This window comes from Lemur catta, chromosome 14 (genome assembly GCF_020740605.2).
Source record: "Lemur catta isolate mLemCat1 chromosome 14, mLemCat1.pri, whole genome shotgun sequence".
Lineage (NCBI taxonomy): Eukaryota > Metazoa > Chordata > Mammalia > Primates > Lemuridae > Lemur > Lemur catta.
In genome coordinates this window covers 15,135,613-15,156,705 of record NC_059141.1, presented here as the reverse complement: position 1 = coordinate 15,156,705, position 21,093 = coordinate 15,135,613, and the positions used below count along the sequence as shown (strand labels likewise).

The 21,093-nt window shown below is 45.7% G+C and overlaps 1 protein-coding gene across 1 annotated transcript; it reads left to right on the top strand.

Moving 5' to 3' along the window:
- Positions 1 to 1,747: 1,747 nt before the first annotated feature.
- On the top strand, positions 1,748 to 20,276 carry TECTB (tectorin beta). The gene is made up of 10 exons (XM_045568137.1): positions 1,748 to 1,893; positions 2,950 to 3,140; positions 5,113 to 5,255; positions 5,362 to 5,434; positions 11,738 to 11,841; positions 11,984 to 12,067; positions 16,138 to 16,300; positions 17,484 to 17,556; positions 18,961 to 18,993; positions 20,179 to 20,276. Exons 1-10 carry the CDS (start codon positions 1,818 to 1,820, stop codon positions 20,226 to 20,228), a joined length of 990 nt encoding a protein of 329 aa, XP_045424093.1. The 5' UTR covers positions 1,748 to 1,817; the 3' UTR covers positions 20,229 to 20,276.
- Positions 20,277 to 21,093: the final 817 nt, after the last annotated feature.

Sequence of the window (21,093 nt, the reverse complement as noted above, 5' to 3'; positions counted from 1 at the left end):
TCCTCCCCGCAGGTCCTCAGGGAAAGAAGTCACTTCTGAAGCGCCTGCGTCTTCCCAGGACCTAGTCCAGTGCCTGGTACACCACAGGGGCCCAAGAAATGTTTCCTTCAGACAAGGAGTTAGTGCTAAGCCCCAGGAAAGAGAAACTCAGAATTCACAGATATTTGTGAGATTCAAGCGTCTTTTTTCTGTTCTGGAATGAGCCACAGAGAATAGTATAAAGGTTCTCATGTTTCCAGGCCACACTAAACATGATTCTAGTGTTAAAAAAAATTTTTCTTTAAATATGTTTCTTACTCCTCCCCACTCCATCCCATTTGGTCTTCATTCACAAAATATATTGCATGCGTGTTATACAAGATGGATATGTTTCATGTTACATGAATTGGAAATCTACAATGGGACACTTGGTGGTACTTCCAAGGAAAAGAAAAGCAACTCTTGGGACACACACATTGCCAAAAATTGTTAGTTGTCTTTTCACGTAATCTATTTATTTAACTACTACTTTGCAGTTTGCGAGAGGCTCCACATTACTGCTATCCTACCCTGCAAGCTCAACCCAGGGCTACAGCCTCCATTTTATGGAAAAGGAAACTGAGTCACAGACATTTGTAATGGCTTGCCACATGGCTATTTCCTTAATTCTCTGACATCGCCATTGTAAAACATACCATCAATTTAACAATAGGTTTTGAGGAAATAAGGAAACTCTACCATATGACATGTGCATATTGCTTGTGAGACGCACTCGACATTCTGAAACATTAAATTACATGCGTTCCCAGGAGTACATCTGCAGCCTTCATGGGGGCAGCATTTTATCTGTGGTTTTCAGTGGGATGTAGTCAGATGACTAAGGATTGAATCATAAGAGTGCCTTTCTAAGTTCTCTCTTTCAACATCATTGCTCTGGGAGACTAATAAAGCTTTAGAAGCCTCGAGGGTGTGCAATTAAAAGTTGTATTTCAGGATGAAGTTCTAGATGTCATAGTTTGTTTTTTGAAAATTAGAGAGAAAGAAAAACCCTTTAAAATGTTTGCATTAACACAAATAGCCTATTTTTTGTTTGAATTATCACATGTAACAATACTGAATTTGAGTCTTCTTAAGTTCAAAGTTTAGATCACCTACATATAAAAATAGAAAGCAAGAAAGCAAGCAAGACATAAAAGAAAGACAATTGTCATCTGGAACTGTGGAGGAATAGTTTGCCTCCAGAGTTATTTTTTGTAGGAGGGGGGAATAAATCAACTTTTTATTTCAATCCTGGTTGAAGCAGTGTGGAAAAGAAACCAGTTTACCCAATTCTGCAAAGTGAAAGAAATGAGACTCCAGTGGTAACTGAGCTTCCCATAGGATTACTGTGCGAGGTCCCTTTCATTCCCCCCATGGCGGATAACCAGGCCCATTGTGACTTATCTCGAGTCGGTTTCTCTTACACTCTTGGGCTATATAAAGCCAACCTAGGACTGGGGCCGGGGACTTGGGGAGCATCCAGCGGCAGCATCCACGTCCGGAGAGGATGAAACAGTCGGGAACATGGGCAACTGCATGTTGCCATTGACGCACCCAGTGGTATGAGCCCCACTTTTTGCCTCTCAGCGCTAAAACGGGACAATTAGAAACGGGGGATGGCATCACTGATCTGCCTTGGACATTCCCCCCAACACTATGTGTGCTGCTTTGTTCTTACGCTTGATTTTAACTTTTCATTCATGCTTCTGACCTAGAATGATTGAGGCTCGAGCCCTGGAAAGACCGTAAACATTTGGCCAGCTTGGCTTGGCCGGGCAAAGACCAGGTGCAGAGAAGCAATGGTGATGAAGGCCTTCGTCCTGCTGGCCATCTTTGCAGAGGCCTCTGCGAAATCATGCACTCCAAACAAAGCAGGTATGCCCTGGTGCCCACACATTTTCCCAGAAAGATACGTTTCCTGAATCTTTCCTTTGCAAAGCTCAGAGCTCTGTGCCTATCTTGTTATAGAAATGTAATAATGTAGCCAAGTAGAAAGAACTTAAGCCCCCCAATGCCAATCAGACTTTTCCCACAGGAAACAAAAATGTATTAGATAAACTTAGGCTTTTTTTGGTATAAATTTAAGGAGTGCAAAGTGCAATTTGTTACATGGATAAACTTAGACTTTTTTATAATTAGAGAATGCCCTATCTCACTCTCTCCCTCTTTCTCTCTTTCTCTCTCTATATACACACATTAAAAACGTCTTCATGTTTTTTGACTATTGAATTTCTGTCCTGTGCCGTAAATCGGTGTTTTACAATATGCATAAAACTGATACTTTAAAATTTTAAGTTACTGGCCGGGAGCAGTGGCTCATGCCTGTAATCCTAGCACTCTGGGAGGCTGAGGCAGGAGGATTGCTTGAGCTGGGGAGTTCAAGACCAGCCTAAGCAAGAACGAGACTCAGTCTCTACCAAAAATGAAAAAACTAGCCAGGCATTGTGGCGTGGGCCTGTAGTCCCAGCTACTTGGGAGGCTGAGGCAGGAGGATCGCTTCAGCCCAGGAGTTTAAGGTCGCTGTGAGCTAGGCTGACACTATGGCACTCTACTCAGGGCAAGAGAGTGAGACTCTGTTTCAAGAAAAAAAAAATTTAAGTTATGTGCTCATCTTCATGGGAGTTTTAATATCTATTTATATATATTTAATACATTTAATCTGTGGTTTCACAGATATACTCCTTAAAATAAAATTAGAGTTTTAAAATGGACCAATTTTAAATACGTATTAAGTATAGTGCAGTTATTAAACTGATGTAGCAAAAACTATAAAGGCAGAACTTCAGTGACTGAAGTTTGTGGAAAACTTCCAGCACAGCTGGTAAACAATAGGGAGAAGAGTGTTATTTTAACCTACTGCTTTGCATGTTCAGGTGTGGCTGGAATCCACGGTTCCTTACGTGGGTTAATATGATTACCATATCTTTCCAGATGTCATTCTTGTGTTTTGTTATCCCAAAACCATCATCACCAAAATCCCCGAGTGTCCATATGGATGGGAAGTGCATCAGCTGGCTCTCGGAGGGCTGTGTTACAATGGGGTCCACGAAGGAGGTTACTACCAGTTTGTAATTCCAGACTTATCACCTAAAAACAAGTCCTATTGTGGAACCCAGTCGGAGGTAAGGCCAGGCTGCGCAATGCAGAGTTGTTGAGATATGGCAACTGGGCCCAAGCATGAGATGCTTGCTGTCAGTCCTGACTCCCAGATTTCCTGGGACGGTGGTGTTATTTTAAATCTTCTCTTCTGCCTAGTTTAGATAACTCTTTTAGCTTGACTTTTTTTTTTTTTTTTTTTTTTTTGAGACAGAGTGTCGCTTTGTTGCCCTGGCTAGAGTGAGTGCCGTGGCGTCAGCCTAGCTCACAGCAACCTCAAACTCCTGGGCTTAAGCAATCCTACTGCCTCAGCCTCCCCAGTAGCTGGGACTAAAGGCATGCGCCACCATGCTTGGCTAATTTTTTCTATATATTTTTTAGTTGGCCAGATAATTTCTTTCTATTCTTAGCAGAGACGGGGTCTCGCTCTTGCTCAGAGCTGGTCTCGAACTCCTGAGCTCAAGCAATCCACTCGCCTCGGCCTCCCAGAGGGCTAGGATTACAGGCGTGAGCCACCGCACCTGGCCTTAGCTTGACTTTTATTCTCCTAATTTGTTGCCAGAACTAGCCAGGTTACCTTCTGTGAGTAGAACCAAGTACATTTCCCACCTCTAACCCACTTCAAGTTCTGAGCTTGTGCTCACAAGCTGCCATCCTTCCTGGGTGGATGTGTGAGCCAGGCTCTGCCTGAGGCTCTGAAGTGGTGACAACCCGCGTTGGAAGAGCATTCTAAAGACATGGCCGAAGTACAACACAATTCGTAACTTGGTCGTGTGAAGGACCAGGGTGGGGAATCATAGAATATAAGGAAACACAAACATCCTCTTGTCAAGTATCCTATGATGGAGGAGAAATCTGAGACTTCCCAATAAAGGCCACAGCTCAGGGCCACAGCACCAGTAGGGATGCAGCCATGAAGGGAGGCTGGGTCTTCTGTCCCTGCCACTGTGGGCCAGCCTTCCTACCGCCTGGACTGCCGGAAGATTGCACATCTACAGATCTCAGAAGATGAAAGCAAAGAGCTTCCAGGGATACCTCCCCTTCCTAAAAGCCTCACAAAGGTTCAGTGATTTAGTGGGAAGAGTCACAGGCAGGATTAGCAAAACATCATGACTATGAGTATATCTTGGCGAGGTGAACTAGAAATCATCTGTGTGGTCTCAGGTAGGTCACTGCTCAAGTGGATATTCAACATCCCTTACAGCTGATAGTCTGTGCTATTAGAGTCCAACAAGTCAGAGGGAAGAGTCTCAGAAATAGTGTTTATGGGCCGGGCATGGTGGCTTCTGCCTATAATACCAGCTCTTTGGCAGGCTGAGGTGGGAGGATCACTTGAGACCAGGAGTTTGAGATCAGCCTGAGCAACATGGTGGGACCCTGTCTCTATAAGAAAAAAAAAAAAAGCAGCCAGGATAGTGGCACGTGCCTGTGGTCCTAGCTACTTGGGAGGCTGAGGCAAGAGGATCACTTGAGCACAGGAGTTTGAGGCTGCAGTGAGCTACGATGGTGCCACTGCACTCCAGCCTGGGCAACAGAACAAGACCCTGTCTCAAAAAAGAAAAAGAAAGAAAAGAAATAATGTTTGTGGTTGGAAGGAGGAAAGAGCTAAGACCTAGACAGTCACATACTAGAAACTGGAGATGGGTGAAGCATTCACTTAGGATACTTGGGCAGGAGAAATGGATAAAAAGTTGATGCTGGGAAATAAATTCTTGAGCCAGTTCTTTTTGGTCAGAGCCCAGTGAGTATATGGGTTTTTTTAAGCATACAACATCAAACTAGAATATTTTAAAAAATTTTATTTGAATGGACACAAGAACTCTTTACAAAAATTATCAGCTCACTCGCAGACAGAAGCGAGGATGCCACAGTCAGTGGTAGACACTCCTGTCTCTCCACTGGGCTTTTTCCTGAGCCATCTTCATAGACTTTTCCCAGAACCCACGTTCCCACCTGGGGGACGCTAGGCCACCCTGACTGCCTTCTTCCTTTCTCTAGTACAAGCCACCCATCTACCACTTCTACAGCCACATTGTCTCCAATGACAGCACGGTGATCGTGAAAAACCAGCCTGTCAACTACTCCTTCTCCTGCACCTACCACTCCACCTACCTGGTGAACCAGGCTGCCTTTGACCAGAGGTAAGTTGCTCTGCAGCATGGAGGGCTGGCTGCCTTGCATGTGTGCTGCAGTCCCTAGCAATCAGGCGTGTTTCAGTCCTTATGCAAAATTCTCTCCCCTTTTCAGAGTGGCCACTGTGCACGTGAAGAACGGGAGCATGGGCACGTTCGAAAGCCAACTATCTCTCAACTTCTACACTGTAAGTGGTCTCCAGGTTCCCTTTACTGCCCTGTGGCCTTTCCAGGAGATCAGCAGATGATGAGATGCTTCCGTAAGATTCACTGTTCCCTGAGCTCTGTGCAGAGCCTCACTCTTGAATTCAAGTTGAGATGTAAGCTTTGGGTTAGCTTTAAACCTCTTTAAAGACTACGTGTAGGCTGGGAACGGTGGCTCATGCCTGCAATCCTAGCACTCTGGGAGGCTGAGGCGGGAGGATTGCTTGAGGCCAGGAGTTTGAGACCAGCCTGAGCAAGAGCGAGACCCCCATCTCTATAAAAATTAGAAAAATTATCTGGGCATGGTGGCTTGTACCTGTAGTCCCAGCTACTTGGGAGGTTGAGGCAGAAGGATCACTTGAGCCCAGGAATTTGAGGTTGTAGTGAGCTATGATGACACCATTGAACTCCAGCTGGAGCAACAGAGCAAGATGCTATCTCAAAAAAAAAAAAAAAAAAGACTAGGTATAGCAGAAAGTCAAATTCATAGACTGGATAGAAAAGCTGAAAGGTGCCACAAGATATAAGACCAACCTTCTCATTTTACAGATGAGAAAATTGAGGCAAGGTCAATGGTAGTCAGTAATAAGATAGCCAATGTCTGACTCTTAATCAAGATTAGTTTCTACTGCAACCCACTCAAGAGATTTATATTTAGAATTTAGCTCTTCTTAAAACCATTTGGCACAGGGAATTGAGCTTCCTGCCTGGGACAGGACTAAGGAGAAGGGTTGGGCTGCTGCCTAATTCTCTGGTCTCTGAAGCCTTTCAGTTAGTGGGTTTCCTTGCTGTCTAATTTAGGCAGGCTGCCTATGTTGACATTGAAGTTAAAGACACACTTTGGTCTCTCCCAAAATAAAGTGCTCCAGAGAAACTAAATATGCAGTGGCCATGAGCCCAGCTGCTCTGCTGTTTAGAAGGGCTGCTTTGTTTTTCAAACCTGCAGCCTGCAGTGAGGACACATGCATAGAGGCACTGGCCTAGCTGGCTAGAGGAGGACGCAGGCAGAAATGCAAACCTTTACATGGAACATTAGAACTGGAAGACATCCTTGGAGGGCATCACGTCCAACCCATTCATTTCCCAAAGGAGAAATCTGTCCCTCCGGAAGCTCCATTAATTTTGAACTCTTTGAACTTGCTTCTCCTGCTGCCTGGAAACTATTAACCTTGCTGAACTCAGAAGGTGAGAGCTGGAAGGGACCCTAGAATAACCTAGTCCAGATTAGGATCTGAAGCCCAGAGGGAGGAAGTGATTAGCCCAAGACCCTACAGGTAGTTCAGAGCAGTGCCCATTCTAAAGCGCAGATCTCCTAACCACAGTCACTTCATCTGTGAAGAGAATGAAACTTAAATTTCAGGGCCTGTCACTTGCACAAGCCCCTTTCAAAGCCCTGTGCCTAATTTTGTTTTGAAAATTTTGATTCTTTTTATCAAAGAGCACTCTCCAAATTGTATAAGCTTCAAGGTTCCACGAAATCTAGATCTGCTTCTAGCCACATACCACTAGTGGTTAAGCAGTAAGAAAAGGAAAAGGAATTTTGTACAGCCCCGTGACCTATAACAGGGGTAAAATGCAGTGTGGGCCACCAGGGTGAGGAGAGGATGGAGAGACCACTGCAGTCACTGACGAAGGCTTTCCAGAGAGGAAAATAGGCTTCTACGCATTGACAGCAGTCTCAGGGGACGTCCTGATGACAGGCTGCCTTTACTATTGAATCCCTGTCTGGAAGTGAACCATTGTTATTTCAACCAGATAAGACTGTAGATATGATCCTAAGAAGGTTTTACAACAGCTGGCAATGGAGAGACGTCAGGATTGTTGAAAATCATCAGCCACCATCAGCCGTGTTGGGCTGAGTTTCAGACACAAACTAAGTATCAAATTTTTGAACTGAAAGGAGCTCATTTTCTTAAAAAAAAAAAAGAAAAGAAAAAATTAAAAGGCATGCTCTCTGGGCTGGATAGACCAATAACAAGATACCTCCTTGCACTAGTATAGAAAAGAGGCTAAGGCCTCCCCTGAAGCCCACCATGACCCCGCCAGAACAAAGGGACCTCAGCAAAGAGGGGGCTCTGTTGCACAGCGACTTTCACACTGATTAATATTCCCACCTCGTTTCTTATGCCTGACCCACAGGCTTGGTATTTTTTTCTCCTCCCTTCTTCTGCTTTGAGAGCATTCTTGTGCGTTTCTGAAGCAACAACTGCTCCCACATATATTTCCATCAAATTACCAGAAACAGAGCTGTGCCCTAGATAGCACAATGGAATCAATGCACTGCTAATTGCTTAGGATGCGAGAGCTCCAAATGCTGGTCTCCAAAACACCAGCTCTACTTAGCGCGCTTCCTCTTGCTTTTCTCTCATCACCCTCCCACCCGCTCTTGCCAGGGGCCCACGTTTGGTATTCCTAGAGAAAAGTTATTTTGACTCCCAACAAAAAAACACAGGAAGGTCGTCAGCTTCCAGAAGCAGCCTGGTGCTGTGGTTAAGAAAATGGGCCTTGCCATCAGACCACTGGTTTGAAGGCTTGTTCTGCATTTGTTCGTTGTGTTGGGCAAGTCAGTTAACCTCTCTGAACCTCATCTCTGCATTTGTTAAATAGGGATAATGATAGCATTTACCGTGCAGGTTTGTTATAATGATTAAATGAAATAATCTTTGGGAAGCACAGTGCCCAGCACAAGTTAAATGCCTAAGAAAGCAGCCATTCCCATGACTGCAGACTTTGACCCTATTTAAACTGGAAGCTCCGAGGGCTCCTAGCATTGTTACCCCTGTAAGGCTGAGCATCAATGTCAGCGTGGGATTAGACCGACTTTTATTCAATCAAAACAGTGCTGATCACTCCTCTCAGAGAGAAAGGAAAAAGCTTGGGATGGAACAAATGCAAACAATAGAAGCCAAATTCACAAACTTAGAGAGTCAAAACAAACCTCAGAGGTGATCAAATTTGACTTTCCACCCAAAGCCCAAAACCCTTCCATGAGATTGCTAAGGGGCGGCCTCCCTGCCTCTCCCAGAGACAATGGTGATTGGGGCCTTTCCGTTTTAGATCAGCGTATGAAATCTGACACCCTGCACTCCGGCCAGTTGCCCTGGTTCTGTCTTCTGAAATGAAACCATGTAATTACGGTGCTGACAGCCCTTCAGATATCTCAAGCTAAACATCTTCCCCAAGCTAAACATCGGTTCACTACTGGCGGTTCATTCACCACCCGAGTCACTCTTCTCTGAATCTGACAGTTGGTCAGTGCCCCTATTAAAAAATGGAGCCCAGAACTGAAATGTTATGTTCTAGACCAGTGGTCCCTGACCTTTTTGTCACCAGGGACCAGTTTCATGGAAGACAATTTTTCCACAGCCTGGGGCTGGGGAGGTGGGGTGTTGGGGGTGGGAAGAGGGGGAAGTGTGGAGCTCAGGGGGTGATGCGTGGCCCATTTCCCAACAGGCCATGGACTGGTACCGGGCCACAGCCTGGGGGTTGGGGACCACAGTTCTAGACCTTGTCAGACCAGTGCAGGGCACAGTGGGGCAGAGGTGACCTTCCAGGTTCTGGAAGACTCTAGAAACATGTCTTATGATAATAACTTTCACCACTATCTCACATTGAGTTTGTGAGCAAAAGCAAGCTCTAGATTTTTCTACATGAACTATTGTTAAACAAGGTGTAACCATCCTTAACTTGTGTCACTAGATAGTTGTGACTCCACCTTTCAGTAAAGTGAAGGGACTGGATGGCATGATTTTTCAAGGTGGTCTTCCATTCTCTTGGGTAAACAAGCAGTTTACATAGCATTTCTATGTTTCCAGAGATGCCAAAATAAACTTTCCAGGTCCCTCCTTATCCAAGGTTTTGCTTTGTGTAATTTCAGTTGCCCATAGTCAACTATGGTCCAAAAATATTAAGTGGAAAATTCCAGAAATAAACAATTCATAAGTTTTAAATTACATACCTGTTCTGAATGGTGTAATAAAGTCTCACACCATCCCACTCTGTCCCACGTGCGACATAAATCATCCCTTTGTCCATTGTATCCACACTATAGACACCTGACCATAGTCACTTGGTAGCTGTCTCAGTCATCAGAACCAAAAAGTACAGTGTATATTGGGTTCAGTACACCCACGGTTTCAGGCATCCACTGGGGGTCTTGGAACATAGCCCCTGTGAGTAAGGGGGGACTACTTAATCTGGAAATCAGTTGCTAATTTTTATGTTATAAAGAAAGTAGGGAAAAATCATGCTAAGCATTGCCTTAGACATTGGGTAAGAAAGTGGAGAACCTCATGATCATTCAAAGTTTTCTTTTTCAGAAATTGAATTAATGGAGCTGGTTCTGTGCTCCACTTTGTAACAGAATCAGGCAGATTCCCCCACAAGTAGAGGCATTATCCCAATATTCTAGTGCTCTGCTGGCTGGTCCCTGGGAGAAGGGGTGGGAGGAGAACCTCTGGTTGAGGACGACCTGTGGTCCCTAGGTTAGTTCTCATATTTGAAATGGTCTCTCAAAACATGACAGATCTCAGAAAATAATAAGGGACCTTAAAAATCACTGTAAATCTGCCACTAGAACCTGCAGATTAAGCTAGTAAATCCATTATGATTAAGAACATTACTATTTAATTATGGCAACCATTTTAAATGGTGCGGGGGCCTGACAAATGGGAAAAAAACAGCTGACTTTTAGGTGACTGAGTCGGGGAGCCCTGGCTGGGCCTACAGTCTGTAAAATAATGTAAGAGGTTATAGAAGATGAAAGAGACTCTGAGTCCTCTCAGCAACGTCCCTGTGAGTTTGACATGCGAGGAGTAAAGTCCATCTTGACCAGACATCCTGGCTGAACAGTCGCTCCTCCTGTCACAGTCTGCCTATTGCAGTTCTGTGAATCTCCAAGCCCACCTTTTAAATAGTCCCCTGGCCTATAACATCACAAAGTTTACTCCCATTTTGCATATGGAGAAACTGAGGCCTGCAGGGCTGACTTGCCTGTAGTGTGTCCCAAGTTAGCAGCGGGAGCTGGGGTTAACCCACGGTCCTCACTCTCCCATCACAATGCTTTTGTCTCTGGAGGCCAGAGAGTAGCTCAAGGTTGTTGCTATTGCTGAACGAACCCAAGACTCAGAGAATGGGGAAATCAGCTTCTTTTGGGTAAGTCCACTGGAAACACTGCTATTATTCCTAATGACTTGCCCAGAACCTCCTGATGAAGACGGCAGGCAAACACCACCCGTGCCAAGCCAGCAATCAGAACCTGCTGCTCAGAGCGAGGTGATGACTCCCCCAGTGAACTCAGAGCTGCAGCCCCGGGTTTCTCCACCCGCCCCCATGGCCTCTCTAACCCCATCCTCTCCCCACTCTCCACTCCCTGCCTTGGTCACTTGCTCCAGCCACACTGGCCTCCTTGCTGTCCTGCCAGGGCCCAGGGCCTTTGCCCTGACTCAAGCACTCTTGCCTAGGTGGCTGCACGGCCCCCTTCCTCTCTCTCTCCAAGGCTTATTCAAATGCCACGTCCTCAGTGCAGCCTCCCCAACCACTGTATTGACATTGCAACCTGGCCTTCCTCATACTCCTAATCCACCTCGTCCTGCTCTATGTTTAGTGTATAATAGCTTTTCTATATAATGTACTACATTCTATTATAGCAGACTATATAATTGACTTACTTACTGTCTATCATTGGTCTCCCTTGCTAGAGCACCAGCTCACTGAAGACAGACATTTTGCTGTTTGTTCACTAATGTATTTCACTATACGGAATATCCTGACAGAGAGACTATCCCAATATATAGAAAAATGCCGCACATGTAGTAGGCGATCAATAAGTTGTGGTTGTTTTTGTTGCTGTTGTTATTGTTGTTAATTTTACTGAGAATCAGATCATAAACTTTCCAACCCAGGCTGAAATCCGCTCAGGGAAAAAGTATGGGAACAAGGGCAGGGAGGTGCTGTACGTGGTCAGTAAAACACAGTGACTCAGCGTCCCTGGGCTCCACTTTCTTCCCATCAGTCAAATCTCGTTGGCATAAATGAAACATATGTGCAGTATGTGCCTCGCCATGGCCAGCAAGTGCAGACTATGTGATGTCCTTGTCCCTTCTAAGATGGCAGTAGCGCCCTAGGGGCTGTGGCTTCTCTGGTGCTGGAGAGACACTTTGTGGCCTTATGCACTTATGTCTTTGGGTTAATTCTCACCCCCACCCCAACCCAATTCATCTGCTCCTGCCAGACCCACGCGCTCGGTCTGAGAGGTCATAACGCCCAGTGTCCATTTCCTTCCAAAGAATGCCAAGTTCTCCACCAAGAAAGAAGCCCCCTTTGTCCTGGAAACATCCGAAATCGGTTCAGATCTGTTTGCAGGAGTAGAAGCCAAAGGATTAAGCATCAGGTAAGTACATTTCCTCTAGGTTTATATTTCTAAATATAAAGAAAAGACAAAAAAGACTAGCTGAGACACTTTTAAAATCTCCAGATGTTTCTAGACATAAGACTCTCTGGCTCAAAGTGATGCCATTTTGTTTTATTTCCAGGTTTAAAGTGGTCTTGAACAGCTGTTGGGCCACACCCTCTGCTGACTTCATGTATCCCTTGCAGTGGCAGCTGATCAACAAGGGGTAGGTACCACTGTACCTGTACTGCCTAGACAGGCCTGAGCAGCAGAGCCAGGTATGTCCAGGGCTACTTTGCTCTGGCTTGACATAGCTTGGGAGCAAGAGGTGGTACCTGGCAGGGTGACATCAGTGATATCTTCTGTGCTTCCAGACAAACCACAAATGCTAGGAAACATTGCACAGAGCTTTCTTGGTACCAGGTACTGTTCTGAGAGCTTTACCCTTTATTAACTCATCGAAGCCTTAGAACAGGAAGGTAGTATTCCTATCATCCCCATTTTACAGATGAGGAAACTGAGGCACAGGAGAGGATAAAGCTGGATAGTCTGTATCCAAGCAAGTTAAATAAAATTATTATTTTTATTATTAATTCAGTAGATAATGGGAAGCTTTTAAAATCTAGTGTAGAGGACTGAAGTATCGGAATTGCACCATGGAAAGGCTCTTCTGGACGTCATGTGTAGGATGGTTTAGAAACAGTGCATGGGAGGTGGGAAGACCAGCTCCGAGGAGGTGATAAGACGTGAACTGATGTCGTAGCCAAGTGAATAGAAAGATGATCATAAAAGGGAGGGAGAAGGGTTGTTTTTTTTCAATTAATTTTTCATTTTTAGTTATTATGGGTACATAATAGTTGTCTATGTTTATGAGGTACATGTGATGTTTTGATGAAGGCATACAATGTGTAATAATCACATCAGGGTAACTGGGGTATCCATCAGCTCAAGCATTTGTCATTTCTTCCTCTTAGGAACATTCCAGTTCCACTGTTTTAGTGATTTTAAAGTACACCCTAACTTATTGTTGACTGTAGTCACTTTTTTGTGCTACGAAATATTGTATTCCTTCTATCTAATTATCTAACTATATTCTGCACTGATTAGCCTTTTTCTCAGAGTGAGAAATATTTAGGAACTAATTGGATGGGGCGGAGGGAGTCTCTGAGGACTATGTGACAAAGACGGCTTTGTGTCGTTAAATCTGTGTACTACAAAGCGGAGGAACGGGGTTTGTTGGCTGCTGGGAAAGGGGGTATCTGGATAAGGGAGTGTGGATCCTCCCTGAGTTCAGGGATGGGCACACTAAGCTTCACATGACAATTGTCCAGAAGTACTTAGAATTGTAATTTTGGAAAACAGAGGAGAGGTTGAGCCAGACAGAAAATGTGGGCATCACCCACACAGTAACAGTAAACAAAGAGGATGCCATTCCCCAGACAAAGCAGACCTCTGTGCCCTGTTATCATCACAACTCATCAGGCCAAGTAAAAATTGCAGCCAGGGACAAAGAAAATTAAATAACAAAGGTGGAGCTACTTTGGACCTTTGTTTCTATTTGACAAACACTTATACAGCTCTTAGACTATACCAGGCATTGTTCTATATGGGCACTTTACACATATTAATTTATTTAAATGTCACTAAACCCTCTATAAAGTAGATAGTATAATAATCACTATTTTATAGACGAAAAAACAGGCACAGACAGGTCCAGAAACTTGCTGAAGGTCTGGAGCTAGCAAGAAGAAGATCTGGGGTTCACACTCAGGCAGTGCTGGGCAGAGCCTCACCCCAACAGCCCAGCACAGCCGCCCGCAGAGATGGGGGCTCAGCCTGGGTACCTCCCCCACATCTGCCATTGAATGCTTCTATTCAGTGAGGTACTGTTAGCAACGGTGCAGTCAAATGACTTCAGGAAGTCTGAAATTACTGACCTACAGGGACCTGAAATTACCATCAGGCACTGGGAACCTCTCTCAGGCAGTGGTCATGTTGAGCAAAGGCTTCTACCACTCACGGAATCATCTCCCTGTAAATAGTTCTGGTGCTGTTGCTCCCACGTGATAGATGTGTAATATGACCGGAAAAAAAAAAAAACACCTATAGCTTTGGGGTGGTCTGCACAAGCGACCCTCAAACTCTAGTGTACGCACAAACTACCTAGGGTTCCTGTTCCACATGCAGGGGCATCGTAAACCTACCGAGTTAGAAGGTCTCTAGGGAAACCCTGGGAATCTGCATTTCAGGACAGCCAGATTTAAGAAGTCCTGATCAATGTCTATATCCTGGCTAGTTGACTTGGCACCTTGAGCTTGGAGATCCGTGCCCAAAGGCCAGTGCCAAAGGGGAGAATTGGAAAGTCCACTCTCACAAACTTCCAGATGATTTTTGTTCACACTGGGCCCCTTTGGGAAAACTCAGTGTTCGAGGGTGCCTGGAGAGATTGCAATAGCTGTAGCACCAGGAATTGCCCTGTGCACACAAGTGAGTGCACCCAAAGCAGTGCACCCATCTCAAAGGGCGATCCCTTGTGGGGAAGGAGACTCGTGCAGTGACAGCGTAAAAGCCACCTGTGGGCTTCCACCATCCAGAGGTAGCTGACACCGAGGGGCAGGTGCCACGGCCAGTGCCCAGAGGCAGCAATGCCAGGCATCTAGGCCCGCCTGGCATCAGCCTCCTCCCCACTCTCCGACAAAGCTCTGTTTACATTATTTTCCACTGGCCGACACCATACTCGGGGCACTCTGGCTGCAAAGAGCTATTTTAAGGACTCACGTCTTGAGTTCCTACATGGATCTCAGGTTTATTGACCAAATGATCCTACAAGAGTCTTGTTTCACAACTTGGAAAAGGCCCCCAGCTTCACCACTGCTCAGAGGCCACCACAGACAGAACCAGCTCGGACCCCTGGTCCAGATGTGGAGGTACAGCATCCACTTGTATCACTCACTCACTATCAGACTCGCCATCCTTAGGTCCAGCCCCGAATTTGGCCCTTTGATGTCTGGTTCTAAGGGAACAGGGTGGGGCACATCATGACAGTTCTCTGGGGTAACTGGACCACTCTCTGGTGCCTGCCCTGAGTGGGATTTACAATGAAGTCTCAGAGACGCTTCGGAGCACCATTAACTTTGGATCCTACCATGGTGCTGCCTACTGGTCTTGAGCTTTTCAACCCATAGACCTTTCCCTATAAGGGGACAGAATTTGGTGTCCCTTGTCACCTGCAGATAACAAGCCCCCACACTCAGGTGGGCCTCCCTGTACATTCCCCAGAATGTCTGCTCCCAACACCTGGTTAAATGGCACTTAAACAGGCAATCAGTGTGTCTTTGTTAAATGAAAAAAAAATTTTTTCCTTAAACCAGGGTTTCTCAGTCTTGGCATGGTTGACATTTTGGATGGAATCCTTCTCTGTTGTGGACTGTCCTGTGCACCGTAGGGTGTTCAGCAGCATCCCTGGCCTCTGCCCACTAGATGCCAGCAGCACTGTCCCCCTGGTCTTGACAATCACAATGTCAAATGTCCCCTGGGGGACAAAATGGCCCCCAGCTGAGAACCACTGGTTCGTATAATGCCCATCTGTGTCATTTTTTTTTTTTTACCGAATTATTACCTTTGGGACTTTGGAACTTTATACACATTTATATTCTCATTATAGAGAATTCGGAAAAATACATAAAAATACAAAGAAGAATACAAAAACCACCCCTAATTTCAATACTCAGTAATAGCCAGTGTTAACATTTAGGTGGTATCCTTCTAGTCATTTTTTTCTGTGCTTATATTAAAACTATGCCCACATGGTTATGAAGGTTAGTATATAATACATACAACTTAAATAATATAACACAAAGTCTAACTCCCAATGGCAAAATCTCATAATACACACATAGAAATGCACTGGGTGCGACTTGGGCTTAGGCGGCTATGACAAAACTGGGAAGTGCTGTTCCAGCACCATTGGCTTTTTCTTGTGTTACCCTCGGGGTCTGGGCACATACTAGTGCTTTGGGACAGGGATGTGACTTACCAGCTGTGTGGCTTCTCCTAAGTCACTCCCTTCCTGCTGACCTTGTCTGTTGAATGGAGACAGCCGTATCCACCTCTTACCTCCTCAACTTGGCCTCGCGGGTGTGAGGATCCGGTGAGGTGCTACTGGCCAAAGTGCCTGGGAAGGGAAGGCACTGTGTGAAGACCTAGGGGAGTGTCACTGTGTGTAAATCGGCCCAGCAGGACCTGCTGGAGCTCCATGGGGTGACAGTTGTCTCTTCCTTCCTGCATCTGCCTCAGTTGCCCCACGGATGACACAGTCCTCGTGCATGAGAACGGGAAGGATCACAGGGCAACCTTCCAATTCAATGCTTTCCGGTTCCAGAACATCCCCAAACTCTCCAAGGTTTGGTTACACTGTGAGACGTTCATCTGTGACAGCGAGAAGCTCTCCTGCCCCGTGGTGAGCCACCTCTCTCCTGAAGGACAGTGTTACCCGCAGGGGGCTGTGTTTTGAGCTGGGATCATAGCCAGGCCAGTGCAGTGGTGTGCTGAGGGCATTCTGGAGGAATGGCATTGGGCGAAGGGGCACATGCTGCAAAGTGCAAGGGAAATCCAAGGTCTTGGTGGCAGGGACAGGCTCTGGACATAACTCAAAAGGTGGGCATTTTCAGTCTTGATTGGACAGATTGAGGGTCCATCTCTGCAACTCCAGGGAGATGCTGCAGAAATTCCTGACTCTGGGTCAAGGCTGATTTGACTGTGTGAGAGGAAGGCCCAGGAAATCTGTGCTTTAAGAAGCTGTCACAAGCCCGGTACTTGCTCAGGTCTGAGAACCACCACTTTAAACACTTAAAGGTGCTGAATCCCAAACTGTTATCTTCTCTGGTCTCTTTGGACTAGAGACCTTAGTGTTTCCAAAGAGGCCACCTGCCCACATGGCCCATAGTAATCAACAGAAATGAGATTATAACCTCTATTTCTATCAATTCCTTTGGCCAGAAAATGGTCCTTTGTGGGCACAAAGAGAAAAAGGAAAAAAAACCAAAGGGTGCAGGGCCAGGGAGAGGATGGAGGATGGGAGAGGTTGATCGGAGGATGGGAGAGGTTGATCAAAGGATGAGTACTGACACCATATTTAATCTATGGCCATACCACCCTGAACGCACCTGATCTCATCTGATCTTGGAAGCTAAGCAGGGTCCGGCCTGGTTGGTACTTAGATGGGAGACACCATATTTAAAGAAAAAGAAAGAAAGAAAAGGAACTAGAGAACATTTTTCAAGTGTCTGCTTCTCAAATCACTGTGATGAGAGTAACCGTACGTAAAAGCCTTATCAAAACAAATGGTTCTTATCGAAAGCAATGGTGTCAGTCCTCCCACACCCAGTCATCTCTTCCAGCAGGGTTTCTTCCATTGGGGAGTTAATAAAGTAAAGCTTTCTTCATTTACTCAACTCAGAGAAGGGATGAAAAATGTCTCCCTGAGTTATTTTTTTTTAAAAAAGGTAACTAATACTGGTTGACTGGGGAATCTTGACTCCATCCAGTTTGCGGCTTTTTAAAAAACTCTCTTTTCTCTCTTTTCTCTCCTTTTTGTTCATGTCTCATCCACCCGCCCCGCCCCCGCCCCTCTGGGTCTTCAGACCTGCGATAAAAGGAAGCGTCTCCTTCGGGACCAGACTGGGGGCGTCCTGGTCGTGGAGCTCTCCCTGCGGAGTAAGCAACTGCTCTATTTTCCGAATGGTTGAGTTCACTCTGGGCTGCGTCCACAGGCACAGCCAGTTTGAGCATTTTGACCGAATTGCCAAACCAGCTGTGCCTGTAGGCACAACCTTCACCTGCTCCTCGAGTGCTCGGCTGGGGGTGGGGAGAAGCGCAAGCCAAACCAAGGAGCCCAGGTTTGTTAACTACCCTAACAAGTTCTATCTGTGGCCTCAATTCCAACGCCCCAAGGAACTAGAATGTGCTGGGCTTCCAGAGCATGCAGGGAACAGTAAGCATAGAAACTGAAATGTCCTGGCAATGTCACATGCGAGTCCACAAACCTTGACTGACCCTCTAGCACCATGCTTGGGCTGGGCTGGGTACGGAGTTCAGAAATAAATGAGATGCCTGCAGGCCCTGTCCTCAAGGAACTTACCGTCCAGCAAAAAGAGAGGTATTAGAAACACTCATGGAAAAAGACATTTGTCTTAAAAGGGGTGAGGGTGGGCAGAGTCTATGGGAATACAGGTTGAGCATCCCTAATCCAAAAATCTGAAATCCAATATGTTCCAAAATCTGAACCTTTTTGAGCACCAACATGACGCTCAAAAATCAGGCTCAAAGGAAATGCTCATTGGATTTTGGATTTTCAGATTAGGGACGCTCAACTGGTATAATGAAAATATTTCAAAATCCAAAAAAGAAAAAAATCTAAACTCTGAAACACTTCTGGTCCCAAGTGTTTTGGCTAAAGGATACTCAGCCTGTGTCTGGCAAAAGGATTCAACCTAGTGCAGGGCTCGTGGAAGACCTCTGCTGATAATCCTAAAGCATGACCTGCAGGATGGCACGACCTGTGGCAAGGCAGGAGGCTGCAGCAGCCAGACCTTAGAGCACAGTTGCCCAACGATGGCTGAGGGCTAAGGCCCAGGCTGCCATGACTGTGTGGTCTGCAAGCTAATAACACAGTTTTTATATTTTTATGTGGTTCCAAAAAAAACATCAAAAGAAGAACAACGTTTCATGACATAAAAATTATATGAAATTCATGTTTCAGTGTCTATAAAGCAAGTTTTATTAGAGCACAGCCAGACTCATTCATTAAGATATTGTCCACAGCTGCATTCCGGTTACTACTGCAATGTGGACTAGTGGCGGCGGACACTGTACGGCCTGCACAGCTGACAATACTTACCGTCTGGTCCTTTCCAGAGAGTTTACCAACCCATGTCTTCGAGAAAAAACGTGGAAGGGAGCCTTTGTAAAGCCTGACAAAACCCTGGCATAAACTTTTTCTTAAAGGCCGTGGGATGCCTGGTGGTTTAATCAGGGGAAGAGACATCAGGCTGCTGTTTTACAAACACAGCTGTGATCTTTTCTTAAACCTTCTGCATTCTCTCTCTTTACTCACTACAGGCAGGGGATTTGCGAGTCTCTATAGCTTCTCAGGTAAGGAGAAGAGATACCTTGGGAAATGTCACGGGGCAATGCTGTGAAAAGGCAGACATGTGTTTTAAAAGAAGCTTAACTTTAGCCCCAACCAAACCTTTAAGGATTGAAAATGGCACATTGAAGCACACTTGAGTGGGGTGGGGGGACAGAGGCGGGGAGGTCTTTCTCCAGCCAGCCCTTGACCTCTGAAGGGAGGGGGATCTAGGGTACACTGGATGGAGCAGAACTGAACCCCACTCCCCCAAGTCCCAGGAAAGCCATCACCAGGTGACTTCACTTGGGTCCCTGCATTTGGAGAACATGATTTTCAATGACCTTTTTAATCAACAAATATTTGAGTTCTCGGTATAGCTCTGTCCCTTATTAACTGAGTGACCTTGGGCAATGACCTCACCCCTTCATGCCCCAATTTCCTCGGTGAAATTGGGCTAATGATTGCCCCTAACATTCATGGTTGTATGGATATATAATGACAGCCAAGGGCACTGAACAATGGTGTCTGGCACACGGCACACATCCGGTGAGGGTCAACCGTAATTATGTTGACTGTGCCAGGCCCTGTTCTAGGCATTGTGGCTACATGACAGGCAGTGAACGAAACAGGCAAAGCCTCTTCCCTTCCTGATATGTGTAAATATGTGGGGTGGGAGGCGGGACCTGGATTAGAGAGCTACCAGGGAAGCCCCCAGAGGAAGAAACATTTCAGCTAAGACCCACGATCTCACCTGAATGATGCCGAGGTGGATCTAATCTACTTGAGGAGTGGGGTAAGCCAGTTCTATTTGTTACTAAACTCACAGAGGCAGACTTTGCTCTCATAATTATAGGAAAATCACATAAATCAACTTTTAAAACTCCAATCCTAGATCATAATCTCTAAAGAAAGTTCTACAGCAAAAGCCTTGGAGTGAAATGCCCCATCACTGTATGGTCGAGGTGCAGAATCCCAGTTGTCTGAGGTCCATGACCCGGACTTATCTGCCGGGCTGTTTGTACTGATACCGAGAGCTACAGAATCCTTCAGGGATGAGCAAAACTGAGTTTGTGTAAAACGTGCAGAGTTTTGTGAAAACCTACTTGGGACCCCTAGGTTGACTCTTGGTGAGTTAACCCTTTCGTGGAGTTGGCCTTGCCCTTGTCGGTGTGTTGCTGAGCCCCATCCCCGCCCGCTCTGGTCCACAGGGGTTCTCCACCACCTCCTCGTGATGCTGGGCATTTGCACTGTGCTGTAGGAGTTAGCCGGGCAGCTGCAGCTCCTGCGCCCGAAGTCGTCCTCAGCGAATGACAAACTCATGTTTATTGTGCTGCCAAACAAACAAACGAACAGAAGACCACAGGGTTGAGGAGCAGAGAAGAGCGCTTTGCCAAATATGTGCTCCAGTGATTTTTGGGAATTCAGTGATGGCTTTTCTGTGGTGCCCCACTTCTTGTCACTTCCCGTGCCCTTCTGCTGCAGCTAGGGGACAAGTCTCCTCTCCCCACATTCGAGTCAGAGCTGCAGTGGACTCCTTTGAAGGCTATTCTAATTTTTAAAAGATTCGCACACCCAACCAAGGGCGGCTGAGCATTTTGCAGGGAATGTAGGACATCACCATAAAGTCGATGCTAAATGCAGGACGCACAGGAATAGCCAACTTTGCTGAAAAGGGACTTTGTTATTGAGGCTGTGTAATTCTACCTAAGGACCAGAGCTGAGCCCCAGGCAGGGGGTTCCAATCTTTCAACCAATCATGTTGGAAATGATGTGGGAATCATAGTGGAATACAATAGTTTTGCTCAAACCCGAGTAATACAGAGGAAACAGATTCTTGAGAACCCATAGTAGTAACCAGGTTTGTTTTTATTATAGGGTTTCTTAAATATTCATAAACATGATTTAGGTAGAAGCCTCTTATTGTCATAAGTCAAAAGAAAATGACAATTAAATAGGAATAAAACTACAAAAAAAATAAAACTCACATTAATTTAACCTAGTAATGTGGCATTGCCCAAATGAAACTGCTACTTGCAACATAACTATGGAGTGACTCCCCTGACACAGGTTCTCTGACCTTGGTGGCCCAATTCGACATATGCTTTGTGGCAGGTGCTCAATGC

What these genes read in the sequence shown, in the direction of transcription:
- TECTB (XM_045568137.1), top strand. Translation starts at nt 1,818, where the DNA reads ATGGTGATGAAGGCCTTCGTCCTGCTGGCCATCTTTGCAGAGGCCTCT. An exon ending in ATTGTGGAACCCAGTCGGAG is followed by an intron (nt 3,141 to 5,112) that starts GTAAGGCCAGGC and finishes TCCTTTCTCTAG; the next exon opens with TACAAGCCACCCATCTACCA. An exon ending in AGAAGCTCTCCTGCCCCGTG is followed by an intron (nt 16,301 to 17,483) that starts GTGAGCCACCTC and finishes CTGGGTCTTCAG; the next exon opens with ACCTGCGATAAAAGGAAGCG.